The sequence below is a fragment of the Pezoporus wallicus genome, unplaced genomic scaffold, assembly GCF_028554395.1.
Source record: "Pezoporus wallicus isolate ANWC-B61680 ecotype Strahan unplaced genomic scaffold, APGP_CSIRO_Pwel_v1 contig_3952, whole genome shotgun sequence".
Taxonomy (NCBI): Eukaryota; Metazoa; Chordata; class Aves; order Psittaciformes; family Psittacidae; genus Pezoporus; species Pezoporus wallicus.
This window is the reverse complement of record NW_026635034.1, coordinates 3999533-4026194: the sequence shown is the minus strand read 5'-3', so window position 1 is coordinate 4026194 and position 26662 is coordinate 3999533. Positions and strand designations below refer to the sequence as shown.

The following is a 26662-nucleotide window of genomic DNA, read 5'->3' as shown; positions in this document are numbered from 1 at the left end:
GCAAGAAAATACTGACACAAACCGTCTGATCCTCTTGGTCTGCAGTGTGGAACCAGGGAGCTCTTTGAAAATCAGGCATCCTGTGAAGTCGCTGCTGGCAGGGTCAGAAATTCTCACTCTAAAAAAATAGCACCCAGAGAACAAATAAACAGGCAATTGTGTGTTTCAGCCTATTATTGATCTGTTAAGTTTAGCCCTGTGAGGGACTCAGATTTAGCTTGGTTCAATTCTGTCAGTGCCGGTTTGCCCTCTCTCCTGCTCTGCAGGGCATGCCAGGAATGAAAAAGGAAAGAAAGCCTATGGCTTGTCAGATCTCAACATTGTCTTTCTTCTGTCAAATCCAGGTAGATAAAGACAAAACCAGGGCATACAAGTGTTATACAGGGGGGAATTAGCACATTACACAATTGCTCTAATTATGTGTGTGTTCAGATCTTGAAACCCACCATGCGTTAACAGAATAAACAAAACTCAATCCACCTTTGTTTCGGTTCTTGCCCAACTGAAAATCTCCTATAACTGAAGTGAAAGCTTTGAAGAGTGGGACTGGAGTAATAATGTGCACTGATTATTAAATATAAAGCACAGCAAACAAGCTGGGGGATCAAAATAGAGCGTGGTAAAATAAAACACTTTAAAATATTGTAACTAATGTACCAGGGGCAGGGAAAGGGGCTGCAAAATGAAATTACTTTTTCTTGGTTAAATGATGTATTTTCTATTACAGCAGAATACAGCTTTATAAAAGGAAGTGAAGCCTAAATGCATCACAAGACCTAGTACAGGAGAACAATTGGACAGATGCCAAAGAAATTGTTGTTTACATCAATGTAATAAAAGTATCTCGAGCAAAGACTTGAAGGAATAAATATTCATAAATATTAAAATAAGCCTGGGATTGTAAACCCTTTAGGGCAAGGAGATTTTCTTTTCTCTGCTTGTACACTGCCATAGTGGAACCACGGTTCCAGTGAAAGACTTTGGACATTGTTGCATTATAAATATTTACTGCTAAAATGATAATAAATAGGGAACTATTATGGTTTTTTTGAAAACCAAATGTTTTAAGGGGTGAAAAAAAAAGTTCTGCCTAATTTCTTCTAATCTCTTTTTGTGTGTGGTATTTTCTCTCATTCTTCGTCCTGAGGGATGCTTGGATGAAGACTGAATTGCTCTTTCTAATGAATTTTCTGCTGCTCCTGTGTGTTCCCAGCTCAGGTTAATATAGCTTTAGTGTTGCGACATCATGGCACAGTGAGGATGTTGGAAATAGATGCTTATGATGTGTTCAATAAAGGGAGAGCCCCAGGCATTGAAGCAGAGGTCCTCCTTCCCCACAGGTATATGGAATGAGGGAATGGTGCCAGAACAGCATCACAGATAGGGACACCCCAGAGCTCCCTGTCCTGCAAACAGCTTGTGATTCTTCCAAGCTGTGCCAGAGCCCTTTGCTTTAGCTTGTGTTTTCTTCCACAGCTGATATCCACAGGACTGCAGCAGATGGTATGAGCCTGCAGAAAGGTTAACTTGGCAAGGAGGTGCTGTGTTTGCAATCTAGACTCCTAAATTCCTCTGTCTTGATTCTAAGGCTTTTTCCCTTTCAGGTTTCCATAGCGGTTGGGCTGGCAGCTTTTGCTTGTGTCCTCTTGGTCGTCCTCTTTATTATGATCAACAAGTATGGCCGGCGGTCCAAGTTCGGGATGAAAGGTAGGTGCAGTCGCTTTACTTTAGCAGGAGGCACCTTCCAGGATTGCCCGGCTCTTATAGCACACGTGGAAAGGTGTTGTGGTTTTATTCCTACATTGTCAGTATTGGTGCAAAGCCTTCTAAAGAGAATGTTGTCCAACACTCTTCTGTTTGTTGAGAGAGTAATGGAGATATATAGGCTGGTGGTTCTCACGTCTTGTGCTTCTGCTGGGCAAAAGTATGCATGTGTTTTGCTTGTCAGTACATAACTGCATGTACAGGTTGCCCAGAAGAGCTCTGAGTCTGCTCCCTCCAGCCATTTCTAGACGGAGTTGTATTCAGGAGAGCGTGTTCTTGGGTGAAATATTTTTTGTGGACTTGATGATGCATCCTTTCCCAGAAGGACGTGAAATTGGTTTAGGTTCTGTTGGAAAGGCAGGTGGACCCATCCTGTGCCTGTCTGTGAATGGGGACTGAGATGCTGCTGTAAGTTTCTAAGGTCCATGCTGGGAAAGCAATTGCTGACTTGTCTTTCAGTGATGTGGAAAGTCTGTTTCGCTGCCTCTTTGCAGGAAGGTTTTCTCTTCTGTGTGATGAATAACCACCTTAGAAGCTATTTCAGAGACCCTTGGTGTAGCAATTGGAAAATGAGAAGGCATCTGATGTTTTCCAGGCAGAACTGGGGTCTCTGTCCTGCCAACACCAGTGCTGTGATGTGATGTGATAGAGCTAATGCCAGAAGAAAGTAAATGCCTGCATACCATCTGCTTTTTGTGACTGCTGGTATCTCTAGTTGGGCAGGGTTGGTGGTGCCCAGTGAAGGCTGGAGGAAGAGCCTTCAAATGACAAAGCAGTTACCAGCCTAACTGGCATCTCATGCATACACTGTTTGAAGCCAGGCTTTGACAAACATGAACTTTTTCCAAGGCTTCTGAGTTGCAGCCTATTCCCTGGCTTTGCGGGGGTCTGTGTTGCAGGGCAGGTAGATAGATTTGGGAACGTTTGTGCTTGCCTAGGGCTTTGTTTCCTTTAGGGGGACGTTTCCTGAGTGGGTCCAGATGGAGTTCTGGCTGGAGTTTCCCCTGTGCATCCTATGGAGATGGAAGACAGGACACTTAATCAAATAGTGAATCTTCTACACCATCTTAGCAATATTTAGTCCATATGTCCAATGATAAGAACCATCTGGTAGGGTGTGTTGACTGGTGGGTGGAGTAGAGGAATGGAAGACACGGTTCCTGGGATCAATTCCCAGCTCTTCTACTGACTCACTTAATGTCCACAGGCAATTAGCTGTTTTAACCTCTGTCTCTGCTTTAATTTCCCCATCTGTACAATTGTGATGATGTTATGTGCCTTCTGGAGGGATTTGTCAGAACGCTATGGAAGTGCTTGGGCATTTGCCACTGATGGCGCTTAGAGATACAAATGTAAAAAGGAAAAGTAACTTCTGACCCTAGTGGAGGAATCAAAGAGGAATGAGCCTTACGTGAGTAACCAGCCTTGGTGAACAGATGTGTGTATGTGCTCAGAGGTGTTTGGATAAGTGTGTTAGTGGATATTTTTCATTCCCAGAAACCAGAGGAGTGCTGTGATGGGCCTTTGTGTGTGCGGTTTTTTGGGAGGCTAAAGTGCTTAGGCAGAAAAGGCTGCTTTCCTCCTCACCATGCTGTGTTTCTTCCAATTCTGATATGAAACAATAATCCTGCAAAGTTTCTGGAAGCTTTAATGATGACACTGCTTGGAGTGGTGGAGTTGACAGAAGTGAAACACATCTTTAAAACCAGGGAGATTGATGGTTTGGCCTCATGAGCGAAGATTTGGGAAGGGCTTTAACCACACTTACTACAAGCATGATGACCAAAGGGCACGTGGGATATGCAAATCTGGTTGGAAAAGAGGGTGCTTAGGCAATCAGGAAGTGTCCGACCACGACTGTCATCTCCTGAGCAATCTCGAGCGACCCATGCGCTGGTCCGCCCACATGCAAGGTTGGATCTGCAGCTTCCCATGCACCTTGTCGCCTGCCGTTTCGACCCTCGCCTGTCCATACAGACTGAACGCCTCTAAGGCAGAATCCCTCCTAGACGCTTGATGTAGTGTTGTTGCATCATCGGTTACTCGAGATTGACCCAGGAGATGACAGTCTTGTTCAGAATGTGTGGGTTAAAGCCCTTCCTGAATCTTCATTAGTGAAGACAGGCCTTCCTCATAGGAGAAGGAAAACTCCTATCTTCAAACCCGGGCAGATGGAGCTCATCTAGCCTTGTAAACCAGGGAGATAGCTCTTTAATGAGCCACAAGTGTCACAGGCACAACCAGGAGCAGCCTACTCGTAGTGCCTAAGCTCTGCTCCCTGTTGGAGGCTGCAGATCCTTCTGCCCTTTGGACAGGATGGTCCCAGTCTGGCTATGGTACTTTGACGCTTGTGTTTCTACTGTGTGTGCTGGATGTCTTTTCCTCCTCTTTCACTCCACCAGTGGGATACTGTTCCTTTCCTTCTCCCTGAAGACTTCCTATTCATGGGGTGATGTCTTTGTCCAAATCATCAAATCACTTCAGTGAGTGGTCCTGAGCTGCTTTTCCAGGGGCTCACATATAGGTTCTGCCTTATTCTGACACCCTGTCTGGGACAGTGCAGATGGCAACCACCTCCAAATCGCCTTTAGCCAGCATTTCCCTCTGGGTCCCCCATTATCAGCTAATTCTTGGGCAGGAGCCATCCTGTATGGCACAGTGTGTTATCATTTACTAAGAAAAAAACCCCAAGCCCCCTGTGTCTTTTGGGGAAGTGTGTGATTCCCTGAATCAGGAGCTATTTGTCGCCAGTTGATATGTTGCCACTTGTTGTTGAAATCCCATCTTGGCAGGCCTGCAGGAGCAGGTTTTTCCCGTTGTTTTTGTCATGGACACAGAGCATTATGTGCTCATTTTGGACACATTACCCACAGCACCTCATGAGTCTCTGAGCACATCTTTTTCCTTCTGTGTTTCCTAGCTTTAAGCAGATCGTTGATCTCAGAGAGAGAGGTGAACTTGGACTGAGAAAGTTGGATATCACATTGGGCTGAAATGTCCCCCTTGGCCACCGTGCTGGGTTGCCCGCCAGGCTTAAAAGTGGGCTACCAAGTGTCCAGCATCCCAGCTGCCTTTGCTGGGAAGAAAGTCACTGTGTCTTGGGGCACATGTATGCTGGGGGATATGAGACTATGAGTCTATGAGATATGGGACTATGAGAGGATGATGTGTCCACATTTGTCCTCCTCTGGCTGGTAGCACACACACCCTTGGAGCATTGCACGAGTCCTGGCAGAACCACTGCTCTGGTTATGACCCAGCTACTGATACAGCCAACAGCCAAGTGGTGGAAAAGTCTGTGCTGCCAAGTGTGCTGTCAATGGGCTGGAGCGGTGGCATCAACAAAAGCTTCTTGTGAAGGGGGTTGTGACACGCTGTGCTCCTGGCTCCTTGATGTCCTGTGGCTGAGCTCACTGAGGCTGGCTCTCTGCCATCCCTCTTGCCTTTTCCTGCTCCTTCCGAAGAGGAAATTCATTAGCATGGGATGGCAGAGGTCAGATCCCTTTTCTGGCTGCCTGGTGATTTTGACTCCAGTAGCTGGGGGGAATAGAGATGGACTGAAGCATCTGGGGGGTCACTGGAGCTGGGGTGGTGGCTGCAGTAGGGAAATGGCAAACAAAGCGCCTTTTTGTGGTGTTACATGGGCAACATGAAGAGAGTGGAGGGAAACCACAGAGAAAAGTGAATGTAAAAACTGAGACACGTTGAAGCTGCAAATATAGGCTGCAACCACTTGCTGAAGGTTGATGTATCCAGAGGGGAGGCTGAGATGCTTTTTAAAGCCTTGTATTCATGTGGGAAGATGAATAGGATCTTACAGTGCAAAAAACTGGGAGTAAGGGCCCTTGGGTTTACTGCCATGTCCCAGGGGAGCGGGTGGGATAAATCACATGGGAGTAAGGAGGCTGGCATCCTGTGCTCAGTCATTGCCTGCTCTGGGTGCAGTGTCCTGCGTTCCCTGACCATGTGCTAGAGATGGAGGGTTTTACACCTCGCCTTCTGGGCTGTCTTTTGATCAAAGTTTAATCCCAGCAGATGACAGGAAATCAGATTTCATAATGTAATAAAAAAAAAGCCACACACAAGTCCCAGGATTAACAAAATGAAATTTCATAGAAGAATAACAGCACAGAAAAGTCCCGGGACTTACAAAACTTTCACATGGCGCAGTGATGGATGCCATATAAATGCTTAAGTTGATGGACTGAAATAGATGCTCCTTTTGGTTGTTTTCTCTTATATCTGCAAGTGCCTAGGGATAAGGAACGTGTGCTCATGCATATTTGTGTGATGTATTCCTGGTGCTGCACAACTTTAAAAACAAAATACAAACAAATTGAGTTTGCTGGGATATTAGGAGAAAGGTGCTAGAGAAAATGCAGAGACAAAAGCACTTCTTGTTTTGCTGAGATGAACTATTTTCCAAGCTCTGAGATTAAAAACTACTTGAGTTCTCCAAATGAGGTTTTCTTCCTCGGATGGAGGCAGTGCCAGCTAATGGTTCAGACCTGGTTACAGTTGGTGAAGAGTCGATTGCTTTTTAATCTGATTTCCTAAAGAAATAAGGTGTGTGATCGCGCTGCCTCTCTGTGCACATGTGAGTGTGTGTGCACAGCTCTACCTGCCTGGTTCTTCCCTTTCTCTGCTGCAGCTTTTGGACCTGCTAGCCCATTCCACCCAGAGGAGATGGGGAAAAGGCTTAGAGATGCCCTTATAGTCATCATGGAAGTAGTGGGGCTAAATAGAGGATGACAACTCGGGTGGTGCCCCACTGATGGAAATACCTCTCTAGGCATCAGAAAATCCATATGGAAGCTCAGCCTAGGACAGAAACACAAAATACAGGGGCCAGGCTTTTGGGGGTCTGCTGTGGTGGGTGGTGTGTACATCTGCGCACACGCACGTTCATGCTTTCTCTCTGAATAGGCAGAAACAACAAGGAGGTGGGGGAGAAATGAAAGAACAGTAAATAAATACTGCCCACGCTTTGTGTAATGTGTGAGGAATCGCATCGCTCTCAGTGCACTTGCTATTTGTTCTAATAGCCCTGATCAAAGCGCTGGCACCGATGATGCGCATGTGGATGTCAGAAGTACTTGCAGAGCTCTTCCATTGTAATTTAGCATTAGTTAATAGGTACTTAAAGTGGTTGCCTATTTGATTATGATTGGGAGTTATTAACATTCTTTTCCATAAACAGATGGTAACTGTCCGCTGAGTCAGTTGCAGAACAATTCTAGGATTCTGATTCAAGAGGACCAGCTCCTGCAAGGATATCTTGGGTGCCTGGCTCTTTGCTTTTGTTGATTTGGGTTTTTTTTTTGTTTCTCTTTTATTTTTTCTTTCCTTCTTCAATATGCAATTATTGCTGCAGCTTTAAAGGGGAGATAAAAATAATATACAAGATCCATGACCTACCTTTCAGATGAGGCTTAATTCTGACACGTGTTTGGCCTTGGCTAAGCCTGACTATAATCATGGATTGGTTGTTTTTCCTTGATTATTTGTTTGTAGTTGTATAGGCATGAACAAACACTCTGCAGCTTGGAGAGCCTGCACCTTAAGGGTTAGCTGCTGAGGAGAAATCTGTGATCAGGGCCCTTTCATTTCATCCTCTTGGGAGCCTGCCATGTAACAGGAGCAGGAAGAAAGAGTGAGTGAAGTGATATCAGCCAGCCTGGCATGGCTACGGGAGAGAAGCAGCCATACATTAAAAGCCACAGCTAACCACGGGGTCTGAGGGATGCACAGTGAGCAATACTAATGAACTGGAAGTAGGAACAGATTGCTGTTGCTTTCATTGAGCTCGGGTGTGTGATGCATAGAGCCCAGTGGTGCTGAGGGGTTGAGCCCCAGAAACGGTTCTGGGGCTGTTGGAAGCTGGGGCTTTTCCTTGTTGGTATCCTTGTGTTTGCCTGAAAAGCCCCTCGATGTACTGCTTGTGCTCAGTATTACTTGATTTTTTTTTTTGCCTGTGAAGTGCATTGAAAGGACATGCGGTTTCACTGGGGCTTCTTTCTATAAATGCCTGTTTATACTCTGCTCAAGTGCGAGCTGTGCTATATATTTATTTATTTAGTGCCTTCAAGGTGACAAAGCATAAAGCTCTTAGAACTGCCGCTAAGTGCCTTACCCTCTGCTAAGCCATCAGTCCATAACTATAATGGTGGCCGCAATGGAAAGCTGCTACACAGCCCTTGGGCTCCTTGGCAAACCTTTGAGAGATCCCACCTCCCCACTGTGTAGTTGACATATATAAGTATATAGAGAGGTGCTGTGACAAGGCACTTGCTTCTGCCTCCTCTCTCTGTGAAGGCAGATCTGTGCTCACTGCAGCAGTTAATGCTCACACCCCTTGGTCTTTGGTCCCAGATAGTGTTAGTCCAGTGAAGGCTTTGAAAGATGGGGTGCTGCTGTCTCTTGTTGCTGCCTGAAGGAGCAAGGAGCTGCCTTTGGCTGGAGACATGCATCAAATGACCCTGCAGGAGAAACGGTTAGCACAGAAGGTCAGGATTTATTTAGACTTGGAAATAAAGTATTTTCCCTCACTGAGATGTATGAAGAGATTATTTATAAAGGAAATGTAAAGTGCACTGACCAGCCATTATCTATTCCAGCTGCTTTTACAAAACCAAGGTGTCTATTTTAGGCAGCTACTAAAAGCATTTAAAAAAAGTCAGGTCAGTAGCTTTCAGGTGACCAGGAAGCCCCAAGGCTCCTTCACATCACGTTCTGCAGGATCTTCCATCCCATGGTGACCTCCCTTGCTCACAAGGGCACAAAGCCGTTCTGATCATCAATGGATGCTGGACCCCAGATGCAGCACTCACCCCAAAGGAGCCCCATGGCACGACTGGCATTTGCCCAGAGCAGTTCTGCACTAGCAGGAGTCTCACCCCTGACTTTCCCAAGTGGTTGTCACATTGCAGTGTTTGAAGCTGTGCGAGTGACCCTTACCTTACCTGTGATTCAGCACGATGTGAGCACAAAGTGAGGTGGAGGAAAGTTGTTGAAATTTGTTTTTTTTTTTAAGTGATTTTATTGAAGCCATCCTTGTTTCAGGCTCATCTTGCTTCTGCTTTTGTGTATGTGGTGGGCGCAACCTTGAGGAGGGAGAAGATGAGAATGAGCCATGGCTGCTTCCCTTGCACAGCAGGGTCAGGAAGATGCCCTCCATCCACTCACCATTCAGGAGAAACTGAGTTTCCCCAATTCCCCGTCCAACTGCTTGCACACATCTTTTCCACAGCTATGAAATCACCAAGGCTCAGTCACCCCAAGGACCATGCAGAAGGTGCTAATCCTCAGGGGACTCCTTTCTGTGGCAATGATGCTCCTGCTTGCCCGCTCCTTGTCTCCTGTGTTTGCTGCTTGGCCTGATGTTGTCTGTTCTTCTGTCTTCATGTGGCTTTGCTTTAGTGAAAGACGCAGGAATGACAGCACAGAGACAGAGTAATTCTGTTTATCTCCAGAACAGGTATCTACAGCAGCAGGATAAGCTATTTTTTCAACCACTATAACTAACCTGATGAAGAGACATTATCTCCACAAACGTTGTGTCCTCTGCGCTGTCTTGTGTCTCTGAAAGCAGCTAACAACCAGACAACTATGTGTCAACTTTGATGTGGCTTTACTAAGGTGCAGGGCAGTGTGGAAAGTAGAAAAGGGCTTTAATTAGTAATTTAATTGTAGTTTGTCTGTACTGCAGTTGTCCAATTATTCTCTGAAAAAGGTTTTTGCTATTGTTAATGCTGATAAATGGTCCTTTGGGATGATGTCCCTGGTGAGTTTATCACCTCTTCCTCTTGGCTTGCTGTAGAATTGTTACTCATTTATGCTGTGTTTAGCAAGGGATGAGATCTGGCACTCTGTCTTTAAGCCCTGGAGCAGCAGAGCTTTGCTCTTGGTCAGGGGACAGGTGACTGTGATATGAATGGCAGTATTGGCAAGGGAAGGGTTTGGGAGCTGTGAAGGCAAATGTAAAGAAGAAAGAGAACTGTGCTGCTTTGTTTTGGGCTGAATGTGCTTGAAGGAGTGCCTAGAAATTTGGAAGCAGCAGAATAGACTCTCAAGGGAATTGATAGGAGCTGTCACTTGGGCTGTTCAAGCCTCGACTGTCAAAAGCACTGAGGAAGTAAATTGTAGGGAGTACTGGAGCATCTGATGATCCGATGGGCTTGTTCCATCTCCAGCTTCTATTTCTTATAGTGCTATAACAAACCTGCCTGTGTCCTGGGCAGCCCTGAGAAACTGTCATCAGCACCAGTGTATGGTGTGTGTTGATGAAGGTGGGAGCAGTGCAGAACCCTGTTTGACTCTCAGGCATCTCATTTCAATCTACAACTATGCTATTAAAAATCAATGGACCAGAAGATATGCCTGTACACAAAGGCGGCTGGGTAGTATTTTGTGCACAGGAGGAGTAAATCACATTTGGATTTTCTTATTTTGTGCCTGATAGGCAGGGTTATAATGCAGTTTCTGTTTGGGACAGTGGTCTTCAGTTGGTATAATTCCTCAGCCCAGCATCTGCAGGAGTTACCAGTCTTTTCTGGAAGGGGCTGTTTCATTAGGACCCTTACGCTGCAGCCCAGCATCATACACACCCTGGTGTTGGGTTGGGGTGGTTTTGCGGCTCCACTGGCTGCTCTCTGATGTTGCTGAAAGGCCCCATTCTGTGACCAGAGAGGGGTTTTCCCTGCAGAAAAGGAAAAAGCCTTTTTTGATCTGAGCCCCATTGAGAAGCACAGCCTCTGGTGAGGTGGTTCTGCCACATCTGCCTTTGATGCCACTCGAGCCAAAGCAGCACAGCAGCTTCAAATACTGCAGAGGATGAAAACCCATACGGTTACAGCAATGAAAAGGGATGGGTCTGCTTAGATTTCAGATAAAAAAAAAACTTCTTTGGCTTGCTTCTCATTCCACCTGAACCAGCTATAGGAGGAGCTGGTGCCAGTGAACCTGCATTTCCATGTTCTCTCTGTCCCAGGGTGTGCTTCATCCTCCCCAGCAAATAGCAGTTTCTTCCAGCTTAATGCAGTAAAGATTCAGACAAAAGGCTGTGAATTGGTGTTAGAGGAAAAACTTTGTTTTCCTTCATAGAGAGCTTCACACGGCATGGGCTGAGATGCTTGATGCTGTTCTGGGATGGGCAGTGTGATGGCATTGGTGTCCTGATGCAATGCTGGCTGCAGAAGCCTGTGGTGCAGACACAGCTCCTGGGGTTGGGGCAGGGGAGAATTGGCCCTTTTTTTTTGCTGACAAAACAATTCCGTGTTGATGCTCGAAAAGCTCTTGTAACATCCAAGATTTTCCAGATGGATAATGAAAGCCGGTGAGCAGAGGTGTCTCGGCGGCTTTCGAAGCACTTGCCTGTGGAGCTGCATCCATTGGTTTCATATCTGCTGACAGGGCTTAATAATCATTATGCTAAGTGGAGCTGGCACTTGGGGAGGCAGGTAAAGTCGCTGCTGCCCTTGGGCTGAGGTGTGTTGCTCACCGTGCAGTGCAGAGATTTAGATCCCCATCCTGGGGGCTGATTTCTGCCTCTTCTTCTCCCAGGCTACAGAGCTCTGTGGGAGCTGCTGCCTGGGTCTGCTTTCTTGGCACACGGGGATGCTCTTGGGTCAGGCCTGGGGGGGCTGCGGTGCTTCTATTGGGTTCCAGCTTCAGTCCTGCTTTGGGAAGAGGGAAAGAGAGCTGGGGTTTCCCACAGTCAGCAGGTGCATGGCCTGTGTGAATAAGCAAAGCATGTCCTTATCCAAAGTGCTTGTAGCAATGTGTGTTCTTTTTCTGATTGATGCTGGGGTAATAATTAGCATTGTCCTACTTACTAAGCAATGATAAAATCTTTATGAAGGAGAGATGTCTGATATTATAAAAAGTAAAGAAAAACTCCATAATTTTGAGGTAACAATGGTCCAGGATCTATTTTGTGCCTTTGGTGCCACTTAACAAGGTGACTGGTCTTTTCCTAAGTAACAACTGATGGGACAAGAAGAGAAAATGGCCTCAAGTTGCACCAGGGGAGGTTTATACTGGATATTAGGAAAAAAAATCTTCACTGAAAGGGTTGTCAGGTATTGGAACAGGCTGCCCAGGGCACTGCTGGAATCCCTGGAAGTGTTCAGGAGCAGTGTAAGTGATGCCCTTAGTGACACAGTTTAGTGGTGGACTTGGCAGTGCCGTGGTAAAGGTTGGACTTGTTCTTAAAGCTTTTTTTCAACCTGTGATTCTGAGAAGATTGGATGTTAGATAAACCCAGCCTTAACATGGTGAGCCCAGGTTAAAGCTTTGCCAGGCTTGTGCCACCCAGACCAGCACTAACAGGGAAGAGCCACATAAATCAAAGTTACTGTTATTATCAATACTGTTGTATGGCAGTGCTCATATCCAAGTCAGTTTGAATTAATTCTTCAAGGAAGTTTTTTCTGAGACACTATCAAATATTTTACTAAGCCCAAATATATTACAGTTGTCATTGACTAATTTTGTAATTCAATCCGGGGAAAATAAGGCATTGAAGGTAGTTCAGTGTGATTTGTTTTCATAGACCAACTGCTTTATCCTCTCATTTAGGCTCTTAAATAATTTGTTTCTTAGTATTTCTTTGTTTTTTTTTTTTACTATAAATTTAAAGTTAGGCTTATTAATTTCTTCTGCACATCAACCAGGATAACAAATACAAGATGTGTGCATATATGTGTGTAACAGGAAATATCTTGACAGACTTACAGAGCATTTACCGCCTTGACAAGTTTCTCAGCCTGGAATTAAATTGGTAGCAACATCTGGTAATGAAACTTCATGCCTTTTGGGCTGCTGAGTGCTGCTATAGACTGCTGCAGGTCTGTCCCCTTGGTGCATGGGACGAAGAGAGGAAATATTGCTGAATTTTCCAGTAAGACTTAGTTTAGCTGTTTTGACCATTATTTCATTTTCTTTCTCTCTTTTTATTATGATTATTTTCTTTAATTTAAAGATGATTATTTCTTCTATCTCCTGTTTGCTCTCAATCTCCCTTGATGTAAAGTGTTGTGATAGAAATTGAAATTAGATACAGCCTGATTTCACCTCTTGGTGTTTGCAGAAATCCCCTTCCACTCTGATGCTGCAGGGCAGCTGGATTTTAGGTTTTTCTCCCCCATTTTTTATATTGTAATTTAGTTCTTAATAACAAAATATATGATCTTCACTACATTTCTGTCTAAGTTTATTTTACTGCTGGTGTATTTAGGACTGATTTGGGCTTATTCTTGCTGCTTAAAGATTTCAAGTAATGCTTCTTGGCTGTGACTGTCTATTAACATCATACCGGAGTTAATGGGATGTCAGCATGTGCCAAACCCCCTCATCAGCAAAGCACATGTATTCCACCCTGGCATATTAAAACTGAAGTTGCAAGGGTAAAGCAGGGCACCTTCCTACCTCCTGATCTGTATAGGTAAAGGCATTGATTTAAGTGCTGCTGAACGTGCTGTGTTCAGGTCACACCCAAAAAAGTTGCTTCTTCTTGAGCGCATCCCAACAGAGAAGCTAAAATCTGCACTGGGTTTAGGGACGCTTCTGCAAAGGGCATAGTGCTTGGTTTGGTTTTGTTCCTGCCAGAGCTTTGGCAGGGTTTGAGCCAGTGGTTTTGAGACCACCTGTATGGGCAGGCTTTTTATTAATCTGCCAAAAAAGAATGAGGTTCTGCTTTTTTTTGTTAAGAGAGGGGAAATGAAATTCAGTTGATTGAGTCTTTTACTAAATCGAAATATTTTACTAAAAATCCGCACGTTTTCCCTCGATCAGGCTTTGCCCTTAGACTTTATTTTTTCACCCATATGTGGTTCTTGAAGCCATCAAGCTTTTCTGCAAATTACAGGTCCTTTAACATCTTCCATTCTTAGCAGAGAACCTTCAAACCTGAACCCAGCACTTGAGAGCTTTTCCCAGGAGACATTTCCAAGTGTTTTGCTTTCAGATGTCAGTGCTAAGCTGCCAAGTACATACAAAGCTCCGCTTGCTTCAGGACCTCTGAGCTATCTTCCGTGGCATATGAGCCTCCTGAAAACTTGATGGCCCTTGCACTATCACTGTCTACAGCATGCTTTGGATAGCATGGTGCTTTATGACATGCAAAGGCGTTGTGCAGTTTGCTGTTGGAAGATAAGGAATGAGGATGAGGAAGGATGACGGAGAGGCGATGCTGCAGCCAGGTGTTTATTTGACAGCCTAATGCTTCATGTCACCATTACCAAAGCAGGTAGGGAAGGAGGAAACTCCACTCAGTGCTTTGTGCACACAGGAGCATGGGCGTATGTGGAGGTATCTCAGGGAGATAAAGGTAGGGAGATGCTTTATGAAGTTGTTAGTAGCTGGTGGTATGTGCCTGTTTATCTGCACTGAGCTGCAGAGCCTAGGAGGGAGATTTGTCTGTTGGGCAGACTTTATGGATAAATTATCTTGGCTGGAATTTGCACTGACGATTTCCTAAGTGCTGGTGTGCCTTGAGCAGTGGCGAAGGAGGGGAGGCAGTGCTTGCGTCTTTTCTAGGGTGTGAATGGGGAAGGCAGGAGGAGGCTGGAGGGATGAAGGAGCAGCATTTCCCATTTTGGTTAGCGGTGTGGGAGATGGAAAGTTGGTGGTTGAATTGTGATTTCTTTTATTGGCCTAGTGAGCACAGTAGCTATGGGAGATGCGTTACCCATGGATGTGGCTCTGCTGTACGTGTTGCAGTGCTTGAGACTTTCTGCTGAAGGATGTTGTCACAATAAAGAGGTTTGGTTGATACTGAATCCAGCACGGCTCTCTCAGTTTAAATTGTTGAGAAGGTACATACAAGTGTCTTGATCAAGCAATAAAACTAAAGCAGAATGCACAAACCCATCTCTTTGGAGCCAAAGGCTGTCCTATGCTAGTGTAGAACAGGTTAAACTGTGGCAGCCTGCCATTATTGACCTCATGTCTCCATCACGCTCAGATCAGGTTCAACAAAATCATCTTGGTACTTTCCTGATTTACGTACTACAGGACTGAAGATTTGAGTTTAAAATCATCAGTCCAGAGCCTGGAAATAGGTGTGTACCCTCCTGCATGTGTTTTGGGTGAGGAGGAGCACTGTGGGCAGCATTGCATGCTGAGGCTCAGAGGGTCAAACGCTTTGTGGTACCAAAGAAAGCCTTCAGGATATCAAGATGTAATCTCCTAGAAATTGTAGGCTGAGGGAAATGTTCCTAGTAAATTTTGGCTCCTAGGGGATAAATAAATGAGCTTGCTTGAGGCAGTTTATCCCTGTTCCTGGGGTGTATCACAAATGCACAGATCAGGCTTTTGCTGTGGTTGTGCCTTTTCTTCTTCTGCAGACACAGGAAATGTGGGCTGGGAGGCAGGGAGGCACAGTGTGTGCACTTCAGGAGGAGTGAGGACCTGGTGGTCCGCCTCTGCTCCAGCCTTTATCAGTTGTGACAGCAGCTCCAAGGCCTACCAGTGGTGTTTTCTTTAGGGGAAGGTCTTCTCTTACCAGATCAGCTGAGCTTTGCTGGAAAAGCAGCTGGTGGATAACTCTGTTGGTGGCTACCAGTTGAGGACAACTGTGCCAGTGTTTTTCTAAGCATAGCAGTTTAGAAAGTAGCAAGGGGAATTAATAGACAAATCCTGATGAAATTTTCTCTCATGTTTCACCAATCCTGGGTTTAAAGTCTAATGAGTGCTGAGGTATGTATGATGGGAGCAGAGGATGGTACTTAATAAAATGTTTCATTAGAGAGCTTTGCTCACCATGACTCAGAGAGAGTAAGTTTGTATGGTCCTGATGAGCAGACTGGGACAGAGACAGGCTTGGGCATTGAGAAGAGTTGCTCCCTGCTGTGACCAGCAGCCAAATGAGGCATCAGGAACATGCAAGGGTTAAGGGCCATCCAAGCAGAAATGACGCCTTGCAGACTGTTAAAATACCAAGCCTGGATTTTCATTTATCCTCTGCTAACAAGTCTGCCTTGGATAGTTCATCAGTTTGATGCTGGAGTAGCTTTCTCAGAGGCTTAATGAGACTAATCACTGCAGACTCCCTCCACAGCTGTCCAGGAGGGGTAGGCTCCTCATTAGGCAGATGCAGAAGCCTTTGGAACTGTATCTCTCACCACTGACTGCAGAGTGAGCATATGGGACATCCATCAGACCCGGTTAAAGGCTGTGAGACCCAAAGATGAAACATGCTGAGGAGAAAACCATCCTGAAATGCTGTCCTGAGCATCATCGCATCATCTTGAAGACTGGGAGTGCTTGTTGACCACCTTTGTGGCCTTCTTACAGCATGGGCTTGCCGCAAAGTGGTTTTGGGAGAAGTCTAAGTGTATGCTCAGAGTCTTTTGCGATGCATATTCCTGGCAGATCTCTCTGGCATCTGCCAATGAGAAGTGCTTCCCACGCTCTTTCACTGTGCTTTTTGTTGGAGATTGTTACTAAACTTTTTTGTTATAGTGTCAGCTAGAGAAGAGATGAGGTGTGAAGGAGGTTACATTATCGCTGCCTTCTGCAGGGAGTGAAAGGGAAAAAAGGGAGTTTGGAGATGTTTCAGGAGGTGAATTGACAAGTAGCAATGGCCTGAACTTCAGGAAGATTTGTGGAGGGGGCAGAAGAGCTTTGGGAAAATAGAGAAAGCTGATGTACAGCATGGGGGTGGATTTAGGGCTTGGACAGGAGAAGTGGAGCCAGATTTCTAGGACATATTACATGCTCCAGCACTGAGGGCCCAACTGTCTCAAGATTTCTCTGCTCCAAAGGACAAACAACCTGTGTGGACCAGGACTGCTGGCCATAGGGCAGAGTGGCCATGGTGGTCCCTGCCCGCGTTATTCTCCATCCTCCCTCTCGGGAGCTTTCCTTGCTGGCTGCTTCACCCTCCCTGCCTGCTCCCTCCCCAGTATTAACCACTGTCCATCTTTCCTCCTATTGACCCCGTGTCTCACCTGGAGCATGAGCAAATACCCTTTAGCACAAAGCATTAAGCTGCCTCCCCAGTTCCGGTGAGGCTTGTGCGGGGCGTTGTTGGCAGCTGAATTAGGTGCTGCCAATGTGGATGTTTTTCTCTCGACAAGAGCAGCATGTCTGGATTTTCTGCTTCCCACCCCGTGCGCTCCGGTTGTTCCCTGAGCACGAGTTAGTTCCGGCAGCTTTCAGCACGCCCTGCGTCGACCATCGAGCTGGTGGACGTGTGTATTTCACGCAGGGAAAGCTGCTTTTTCCTTTCCTGGCGAAGGAGTGAATTAAGCCATGTGTTTACTACCACTTGAGCAAAGCAGTCCCAGGCCGGGCCATGAAATACGCGGCTGGTGTTTGAAATTAAGAGCGAAAACATCAACATAGAAACTAAGAGAGGGAGAAGGAGTCTGCGTAATGGGATTACATTACTTCCACGCTAATATGACCTTTGAGATGGTCTACTGCTCTGCAGGGATTTGGGTAGTAATGCATTTGATAGCATCATTTGAGGGGGTGTGCGTTTATCTGCTCATATTTATATCCATGCTTATGTATTTTTGTATATGTGCAGTGTTTATTCTTTCGGTTTACCCTAGAGTGTTTTACCAGTACATCTCCCACTCTGTGTGACCCGGGGACGCTGTGGGGGTCCTCCTGCAGTGATTTCAGATGCTGTGCAAGGGGTTAATTCCTTTTCCTTTGAACTGCCACCTGAAAAGCAAGAGTAGAATGCACTGCACCCCTAAAAGTCAGTACACAGCGGCAACCGCCCCAGGGACTAGATCTTCATACCTTAGTCTCTGTTGGAGGTGGGAGGGGAAGGGGATATCAAAAGAAGGAGCTGCTGTCTGTTGAAGTGCCCTCTTTGTGGCATTATTATTATCTATGTGGAGAAGAGCAGCAGCACCTCTTTTATCTCTGCTCTTGGGGTACCAAACCGAGACTCATCGATTGCTGAGGTATCTGAGTCCCTGGCTCTGAATGGAGAGATTTCCAGATCAGAACCAGCATTTTGGATACCTGTTGGTGGTCAGAGCACTGTGGTGCTGGGCAGGCTATAAATTATTAAAATCAATTTTTTATAATCACCAGTCACAGGAGAAGGGAGTTCTAATGAAATGGATCCTGCAGTTTACAGACAGGCAGCATAGGCGGCTGGGAGAAGAGCGTGGTTTTCCCTGTACAAAAACATCCACGAGGAGCTGCTTCTCTGGGTCAGGATATCCATAAATACGTATTTTTCTGGAGGAGCTCTCCGTTCTCTCTGGATCCTGCAGAGTTTAGCTTTTGTTTAGGCAATAACAGCAGTTTTTTGCCTTTTCCCCCTTCTGTTTCAAGGTTACTTTTCTTTCTAGAGGATGTGTGCAAATAACCTTTATGTATCAAAAGGAAAAAGAGACAAGGTAATGGTGATGTGGGGGCCTTGGGTGATCTGGGAGCTTTCTGTGCTGTTCCCCTAATCACCATGGCAGGTACCTGAGGATGCTGGGGGAAGACACTGTTGTTTCCCGAGATAACACGATCTGCCTGAGCTGTGCTGTCTTGGGTTTGAGCTGTGCTGTGAGGTTTGAGCTCACCTTACAGAAGGCAGCAGCCCCTATAAGCACCTTGGTGATCACTGAGTGACCATGAGAAGGGATGGGTACAGTTGGCCTCTGAGGAAGGGGCTTTGAAGGCTCTGATTTGGGGCTGCTGGATAACCCCTTGCACCCTGGGCTTGGCTTCCAACTGGCTGCACCTCTCTGGAGGCAGGTTGTAGGCAGCACATAGAGATGAACCTTTGCTTACGGTCTGTAAAACACACAATAGAAGCTGCTCTCTGCATCGAGGCAATTAAAATGTCTATGCATAAAAAGACTCTAATAATAATAATAATAATGGTGAACTTAATGAGATTTTGGATGTCTTTGCAAACTGGACCAGGTTTGTATGTTCAAAGATGCATTGTGTTACAGTCCCTGTGAACTGGGGAGTTGTCTTTCTCTGAGTGCTTCAGGATGTGATGAAGGCTGAGCATCCCCAATCAGGTAGCCTGTGCAAGGTATGTCTCATCCCAAGGGAAACAGGCATTAGTCAAAATGCAATCTGGAAGGGACAAGAGCAAAGCGTTTTGCCTGATGCCTTTTGGAAGAAATTCAGAGAAGAGCCACTAAAATGATTAAGGTTCTGCAGGGAACGTGATATAAGAAAAGATTAAGAAAAAGAAAAGCTAAATATATAAAATACAGCTAGGCCAGAGTGAAGGGGCAGTGATCCCCAGTGGTGCATATTCAGAACAGTTGAACAGTGGAGAAATAAAAAGACTATTTAGGATGCTGGAAGGAGAATGTGGGGTGTATAGAATCGATTAAGCAATCAAAAAAACTGTGGGTTGCGTATCTAGATCCCATTTCCAAAGGAAAGACATGAGAGAAGCATGGAAGAGTCTCTGAAATGGATACCTCAGCCTCTGGAAGCTTTTGAGTTGGGCTGAGGGGGGCAGATGACAAGTGCTCATCCCATAGGGTGGAGATATCCTCAGTGAAGTCCCTGCATGGTGGGATGGGGTATGGAAACCTCCTGGCCTTATTGGGCTTCCACTGTTTCCTTAGAAAGTGTGGAGGGGTGGCTGGGCATCCCTGGACTGCCTTCTCATGCCTGGACTGCCTTTTCCCTTCCCTGCTGCCGTGCCAGTGCATGAAATAGCAAGCTGGAAGGTGTGATAGGGACGACTGGCTGCAGTCTCCCTGCCTTGGCTGATTAATTAACTCTTCAGATTAATTTCCTTTCTGATTACCGCTTGATTAATTCCTCCTAACTCTGTGAGACCTCCTCACCACTTAATCCTCTTTATAAGCCCTCAGAGTGTGATGCTTGAAGTAAACATCAGGCAAAAAAAACCAAGGCAAACACTCTGAGATGCAAACACAACATCACCACCTGTGGGACCCCCTCCTGTGCCAGGGCCTGGCACTTGTGGGGCTGCCCCACAGCACCCTGCCCCAAAGGCTCCTCCACTCTCCACAAGCCTCCTTGCACCAAGCGCTGCTTTCCGCATTGGTTCTCCAGGTGTCTGTAGCAAATTGCACCATTTCACTTGTTGAGCCTGATAATTAGTGACAATAGCCCGGTAATTTGCCAAGGGGGCAGGAGGAGGGAGCTGTGTTCAGCTGCGTTCAGCAGCATGAGAGGATTTTCCTCACTGTTTCGTACTGCTTCGATACTGCCAGGCATCGTGGCTTATCCTATCTCACTGCTCAGGCTGATGCCGTGGGGCAGGTCTGAGAGGTATGGGGATAACAGAACTTCCCTATTTCAAAGGAGAGTGGTATTGGGTGAGTTGGGTACACCAATCTGGGGGATGGCAGTGGCGTCAGAGTGAGTGGGGGTGATCAGGCTGAGCCTTGTCTTGATTCTAGACAAAATACACATGCAGAAGGCAGCAATCCTGATCCTGCTGCTGGTGTTTTTTAATTTCATTTTAATATCATTTTTTTTTTTTATTCCTGGGCATCCATTCCCAAAGGCCTCTGGGTGTTTTAATAAAATATAAGTGAAAACAAAACTTATGATGAGAAAAGAAATGCAGCCAGATGAATCCCCAAACAGGAACAAAATCTTTCCCTTTTCTTCCCTACACTCAATAACCCAGTGCGTGCCCGTGAGAAATGTAACGTTTAAAGAACAACAGCGCTTCCTTGGCCCTTGTTTTTGAGGAATGTTTTGTGGTTGGAAACAAAGCTGTAGTATCCACCAGCTAGGTCCTAGTGAATTTGTTTTTCTTGTGACCTCAGCTGCAATGGAAACAGCAAGAATATTTTGCACCCAAAGTATTGTTTTGTGGCTGTACAGCATGTGTCATCCATAAATGTGACCTAAACTAATGAATTTGGCTGAGTTTGAACTAACAAGTGGAAGAAAGTAAGAAAGATGGTGTGTGGAGAGAGGCACAGGCAGTGATTTATTTCTGTGGTGACAGGCAACACAAGCAGTTCTTGGAGGTTTTTGGAGCTGATGCTGTTCCCTGGCTGCAGCCTTTGCTGTGATAGCCTCGTGCATCCCTGCCCTGTGTTCCCCTCATGTACGCTATGGCCGTGATGTTTGAATTGGTCTTCAGATCTGTTGGAACCAAATGACTCTGCTAAAGGAGATTGAGCTGCACTCAGGGAATATGCTGTTCTCCTATACACGACATTAAGCACAGTCCTCAAAGATTACCAAGGTGCAGCGCACAGGCTGGGGCAGGCTGCAGCCAGTAATCTTTGCCCATGAAGTCACTTGGGCCTGAGCTTGTTTTCTGCTATCTCACTACCTCTAAAAAACATTCATTTTGGCTGCGCATGCTGTGTTCTTGGTGGCATATGACAAATTACAGCTGTGCTCTGCTGCGTTAGTTTGGACACGCAATCAAGTCTGCAAACCAGCCACGAGTTCCCTTTGGTCCAATATCCCAGCTCCTGAATTGTAGGAACAGATTAACAGTCCATTTTGGCTGTTTCTTGAACTTGTGTGATGAAATTCCTGCCCTGCTGGGGTGGGGTGGGGAAGGGATGGAGCCTTCCTGGTAGCCCACATCCATGGGAGTCCATGGCTGAGGTTTCTGTCCAAGCAAATGCAGGCAGTGGGGGATTAGGGGGAAAAAAGGGAAAAGAAATCAGATACTCTGACTACATCCTCAAAATTTAGCCAGAAACAGCCGGAATAGGGCTTGGTAGAGCAGTGCTGGCATACTTTGTAGTTTCCTACGCAGTTTGGAAACCGGAGTAAGAGAGAGAATTGAAAGGCAGATTTGCGAGGAAGGTGGTAAGTCTGGGGGAGAGAGGGGAAATAACAGAGTGAAAAGGATGGCTGGATTTCCAGCTCCTGCAGAGGATCCAGATATGCACATAAATTATCTCAGAGGGATGAAACTGTAGTTTTAAAAAGACATTGCTGCCAAAATCCCCAGAAAAGGTGTTTTGGTGCCCAAGGAAATTTCTCATTTTGTAAGGTGGCCAGAGGGTAAATGCGCAATCCTTTCTGTACCATGTTGTATCGGAGCCTTCTGCACACCTCCTCCCTCCATCCCTCACCCTCAGGCGACTTCAGCTCTGTAAAGATGACTTAGCACATGAAGGATGTGATAGGATTGGATCTTAATCAGATCATTACTGCGGCAGTGAAGGAATATGATTTCCCATCCATGAATCGCCACCTCTTTCAGCATCTTACTTATTTCTAAATAATTATTTTTTTTTTTCTGCTGTGTGGTCAAAAATGAAACCACTCTGTGTAAAAGGCAGAGGGAGAAGTAAGCCAGGTTTAGACAGCATGGAAAATGCTCTTTTCTTCACAATTAAACCCAAGCAATAACCCAGATGGTTTGAAATCCAGTGCTGATAGACACGTGCACAAATGCTTTCACTGCCAACCAAATAATATTCCCCTATTCCTAATATATATATATATATATATGAAAAATATATATACCTTAATCCAGGTATTGGACTTGTTTGTCTGTTTAGCACAGTGGGCTCTTGTGGCCAAAGGTTACGGAACAGAAGGGATGGGAACAAATGAATGTATCCAAAAAACTCCAAAGCATATCAAAACCCACTGCTGTTGCTGCTGTAACCAGCACCAACTGGTGCTGACTGAAGACACAAGTAATAGCTTTGTGCATTGCTCATTTAGCATCTAGCCTAGTGCTGGGTTTCAGCCAGTGGTCTGCTGTGCTCTGAAGTCAGCAAGGTACTTAAGAGGGACTTGGGAAAGGCAATGGTTTATGAGCAGAAGGTGCAACAGGATCCTTGAGCTCTTGTGGGGCTCCTTTAGTTATGTCAGAGAGTAAAGCATTTGGTAGGTGTGTTGTTCTTCATCTCCTTTAAATCATTGCTTCCAGACAAGGGTAACTTTCTGAAGTCTGCCATGATAGAGAGATGCTGGCACTGGAGCACCTCAGTGCCCAGATACCAGCTCTTTGAGGGATTTGGGGTGGTTTGTTTTGCTTTCTCCTGCCACTGACCTAGCAGGTTATCACTGGACGGTTTCATTAGCTACCCTGGAAGGCATTTTAGCTACAATATTGTGCTAATTCCATAAGCAGAAGCTAAAAGCTGTGTGTATGGCTGAAGAACACTGTATGGTGTCATTTGTAGTCTTGATGGAACAGTTGAACTGTGACATGTGCAGCCTTTTAGTAGATGGTGGGGTGCTGTTATCACTCATTTTTGGGGAAAGACTATAATTTCTCACATAGAAAACAGAGTTTGCATGTATTGCTGAAGAAACTCCAGAGCTGTGAACACTTGGCAGAACATTTTCTTAAGGAGTCTACAGGTGGAAAAGATCTTTAAATTATCTGCTAGTACGCAGCTAAGCATGAAGGGGAAGACTGCGGTTGTGTGAACCATCATCAGCAAGTTGTTGATGTAGACTGATTCAACAGACCTGCTCTTGACAGCCTCTCTTAGCTTGTGCTGCAGCTTTTGGGATGGAACTTGTAGTCTTTTATGCAGAAGTCTTGCTCTGCTGCAGGTAAGCTGCCAGGTTGTGAGTCATTCCTGGACTATCACACCGCAGGATCTTCTCTGTGGAATCCTGTGTGCATGGAGCTGCATTCATGTGTGTGTACTATCAGGTAACTCTGTTGGAAGGGGACTGTCCTGCTAATGGAAATACAGGTTTCTGTGTTTTAAAGCAGCTGCTAGAAAAGAGTATGGTTTTGCTTGTGTCTTCAAAGGGCAAAAGGAAGAGGCTGGAGTGGGGAGATACCACTGGTGGCTCAGGTGCTCTGCCTCCATACAGCTGTCTCAGCAGCATCACCGTTCCCCGCTTGAAATGCTAAATTATTCTTCTCCTCTGTTGTGTGATTGTTTTATGTGTTTTTCTCAGCAAAATCAATCAAGAATGGATAATTCATAAACTCTTGTTCGCATTTTCACTCTTCAAGGGGAAAAAAAAAGGAAGGATAAAGCAGAAGACAATGCCATAAGTAAAGCAGCATGGGGAATGTGGAGCTGAGCATGACCTCTGCTGTCTGTGGGGTCTGAGGATGCTCATTGTTTGTGCTGGTGAAAGGGTCAGTCTATGCTGCTGCTTAAGGGTTTGCCTTTATGTCCACTTAAGGAGTGATGATACGTGGTGCTTTAATGCCTGTAATTAAAACAGGGTCTCAACCTTGAGAGGTACCAGGCATGGCCATCCCCAGCAAAGTTATCTGAGAGTGAGTAAAAGCAGAGCATTGCCAGGTTTGCGCATTCCTGCGTGCAAAGTGCCATGGAAAGAGGGAGATTCAACTAGGCAGGTAGAAGGAGAAAGCTGGGTCAGCTGCCAACCTGCCTTACACTGAAAAAGAAATACCCTGTGGCAGCATATTCTCCACTTTTAAGCTTGAACCCTGCCTGCATGCCTGCTGTCACATGCATCCCTACACATGCAGGGATGCATCCTTCTGCCTGCCTGCCCACCTTCCCCCAGCCATTGTGGGCACACATTCTATCTGCATCCCGTTTCACTGCCTCCATGCCATCCTCCCTGAATTGCAATGAAGAAATGGTAGGAAGGAGCCATATCCCCTGGGAACTGCCCTACTTTGGGAATTTTGAGGAAAACAGAAGGACCATTGTCTTAAAATAGAGACAAATGTTGTTAACTTTATTTATAAAATGAGACACTGCTTAGATACATAAGTGGATAAATATTTGGATACTGCAAATACTTCTGTTGGCACATGGGTGCATAAATAGTCCATAGACATGGATGATGTCAGGATGCTTTTGTAGAATAGGAAAGATGCACAGTACTTATATTGCTCTGATCCTGCTCTGGCCTGTTTGTCCCTTTCACTGATGCTCCTGTTAGTGCAGTGATTTGCACAGTAAGCTGCTGCTTTTTCTCAGGGAGGCTTGATTTCTGCTCTCCATACTCTGCAGCTTTCTAAGTGTTGCATCCCTGATTTGGAAGGCAGCCTTGGAGAGAGAGCTAAATAAAGTCAGGCAAATCCATCATTGAAAACAGCCTGACTCGGACCTACCTCCAGTTTTGCTCCTGTGGGTTCCTGATCCAGCAGGATGAGTAGGGCAGAGCTGTGGGGAAACCAGTCTCAATGGCCACTTGCACCCCTCCAGTGCTCAGGTACCCGTGGGTAGTGATGGCATCTGTTGTGCTCCCTCCTCTGCATAGTGGGGTTTCATCCTTCAACAGATGGTCTAGAAGCACAAAACAATATCTCTGAGTGGACTGTTGACATCCTTCCTTTGTAGGCTTGATTCGAGTAGTCTATATTTGTCCTGGGTGTTTCAAACCGTGCTTTGGAGGATTTGGCTGGGAAGGTTTGGGGAACTGGCTGCCTCCCAAAGCTTTCCCATTACAGATACTCCTGCCTCAGGTTTCAGCTCTTACGCTTCTGCTCATGACCTGAATCAGAAGCACAGTATTTGCTTAAAGGGAGGACTGTGAAATTCTTGTGGTTTCCTAGAAAGATTTGGGTGTTCAGCTTGGCTCTAGAAATGGCAAAAGTTGGTGTAGGTGATGCTTCTTCAGAGCAGTTCTGTCTTCTCCTTTCTGGTGGATGACTTTTTACTTTATCTGCCCTGGCTTCCTGCTCTAACCAACACTGGTCTATCCCACTTGACTCAATCGCTTGGAAAATAGGTGTTACTAGACGGGTCAATAGCTGATATATGGTTCAAAGTGTAGCCCACAGTGGCTTGAGTGATTCTGAAAGCTTCTCTTTATTTTTCTGGTTGCAATTTAGCCGGGGATACAGCTCAGCAAATGAATTCATTATGTACCAATCTCCTTACAAGAAACTTTCAATTCTCACCCACTGATGCCCACTTTAAAGGAAAGCCAGCAAGATTTTGTTACCGCTTTACCAACCACCTGCTTGTCACAGAAGGGCCAAGATGATGACCATGCTACTGAGAACAGGCTCTAGTCCCACCTTAAATTGTGACCGATTGAGAGTAAAGGGTAAAAAATACTCCAGATTCCCCTTTTCCAAGCCTTCCTATGACAGGCTACTGGCAAAGACATGTTGGTTCATAGCACTGCCAGAGACTGTACTGAGAGCTCTGTTAAATATAGCAGAAGTGTGCAACACCCCCATGCGCCGGACGTTCAGTCTGTTCCTCACTGAATGCTGAGTGATGTGTGTGGTGAAACAGCCTGTTCTTGCCGCTGTTTGGTGGAAGATGCTCTCTATCTTTGTCATTATGAGAAGTACATTGGGGCTGGATGGCATCCGTGCATCCCCTGGTGAAGATTCCTCTCGGGTACAGAACAAAACAGTGGGCTGGTTCATAGGGGAATTATCAGAAGATGGATTATCTCCATAGCGCTCTCAAAAGTCCCTCTGGATCCACCTCTTGGTTTATGTTGTTTTTTAGCCATTCTCATTAGAAAATATGCTTTTGAAGAACTCACTGTTTCCAGCAATATGTCCTAGGGATCTTCTGGTCCCATCTTGCCATGGCTTCTCCCCCACATCCCACCTTTCATTGTGTCACGGCTGCAAACAGAACAAGCAGCTCCCTGCACTGTGCCGCTAATGGGGCTGCAGATTGATAGCTCCTGGTTGCAGAAACACTTGTCAGGGGCTTGATAGGCTGCTCAAGGTTGGCCAGTGCTGGAGTGGAGCTGGAGGGAGGGAGCCACTGAGCTGTATGCTTGCGTTTTATGGCCCTCCTGGTGGGACTGGTAGGCAGCCTGGCATAGCAACCGCTCAGGGCATTTACCAAGAGATTTATGAATTTGTAATTTTCAGAGGCCCTGAAGCAAAAGTGTCTTTAATTAAATTTTTATTCTCTCCCCCCCCCATCCCCTGCCTTCCTCCTCCCCATTTTCCTCCCTGCCTGTGGTTTGTTTACTGAGACCCAGCAAAGATTTTGGAGAACAGGTAGGAGTCTTTGAGCGTAGCCAGGAGGAGCAGAGGATGGCAAAGCAAACAAGCAGATGGCAGATATGCTAAAGC

At 45.8% G+C, this 26662-nt stretch overlaps 1 protein-coding gene across 5 annotated transcripts in view; it reads left to right on the top strand.

The window, feature by feature from the left end:
• Window positions 1-26662, top strand: part of NTRK3 (neurotrophic receptor tyrosine kinase 3) — a 207527-nt gene that overhangs the window by 70168 nt on the left and 110697 nt on the right. For all 5 annotated transcript variants that reach the window (XM_057422390.1, XM_057422555.1, XM_057422309.1 and 2 more), the window contains one exon: window positions 1605-1707. In XM_057422390.1, coding sequence (XP_057278373.1) covers window positions 1605-1707 — 103 coding nt within the window. The remainder of the gene's footprint in view (window positions 1-1604; window positions 1708-26662) is intronic.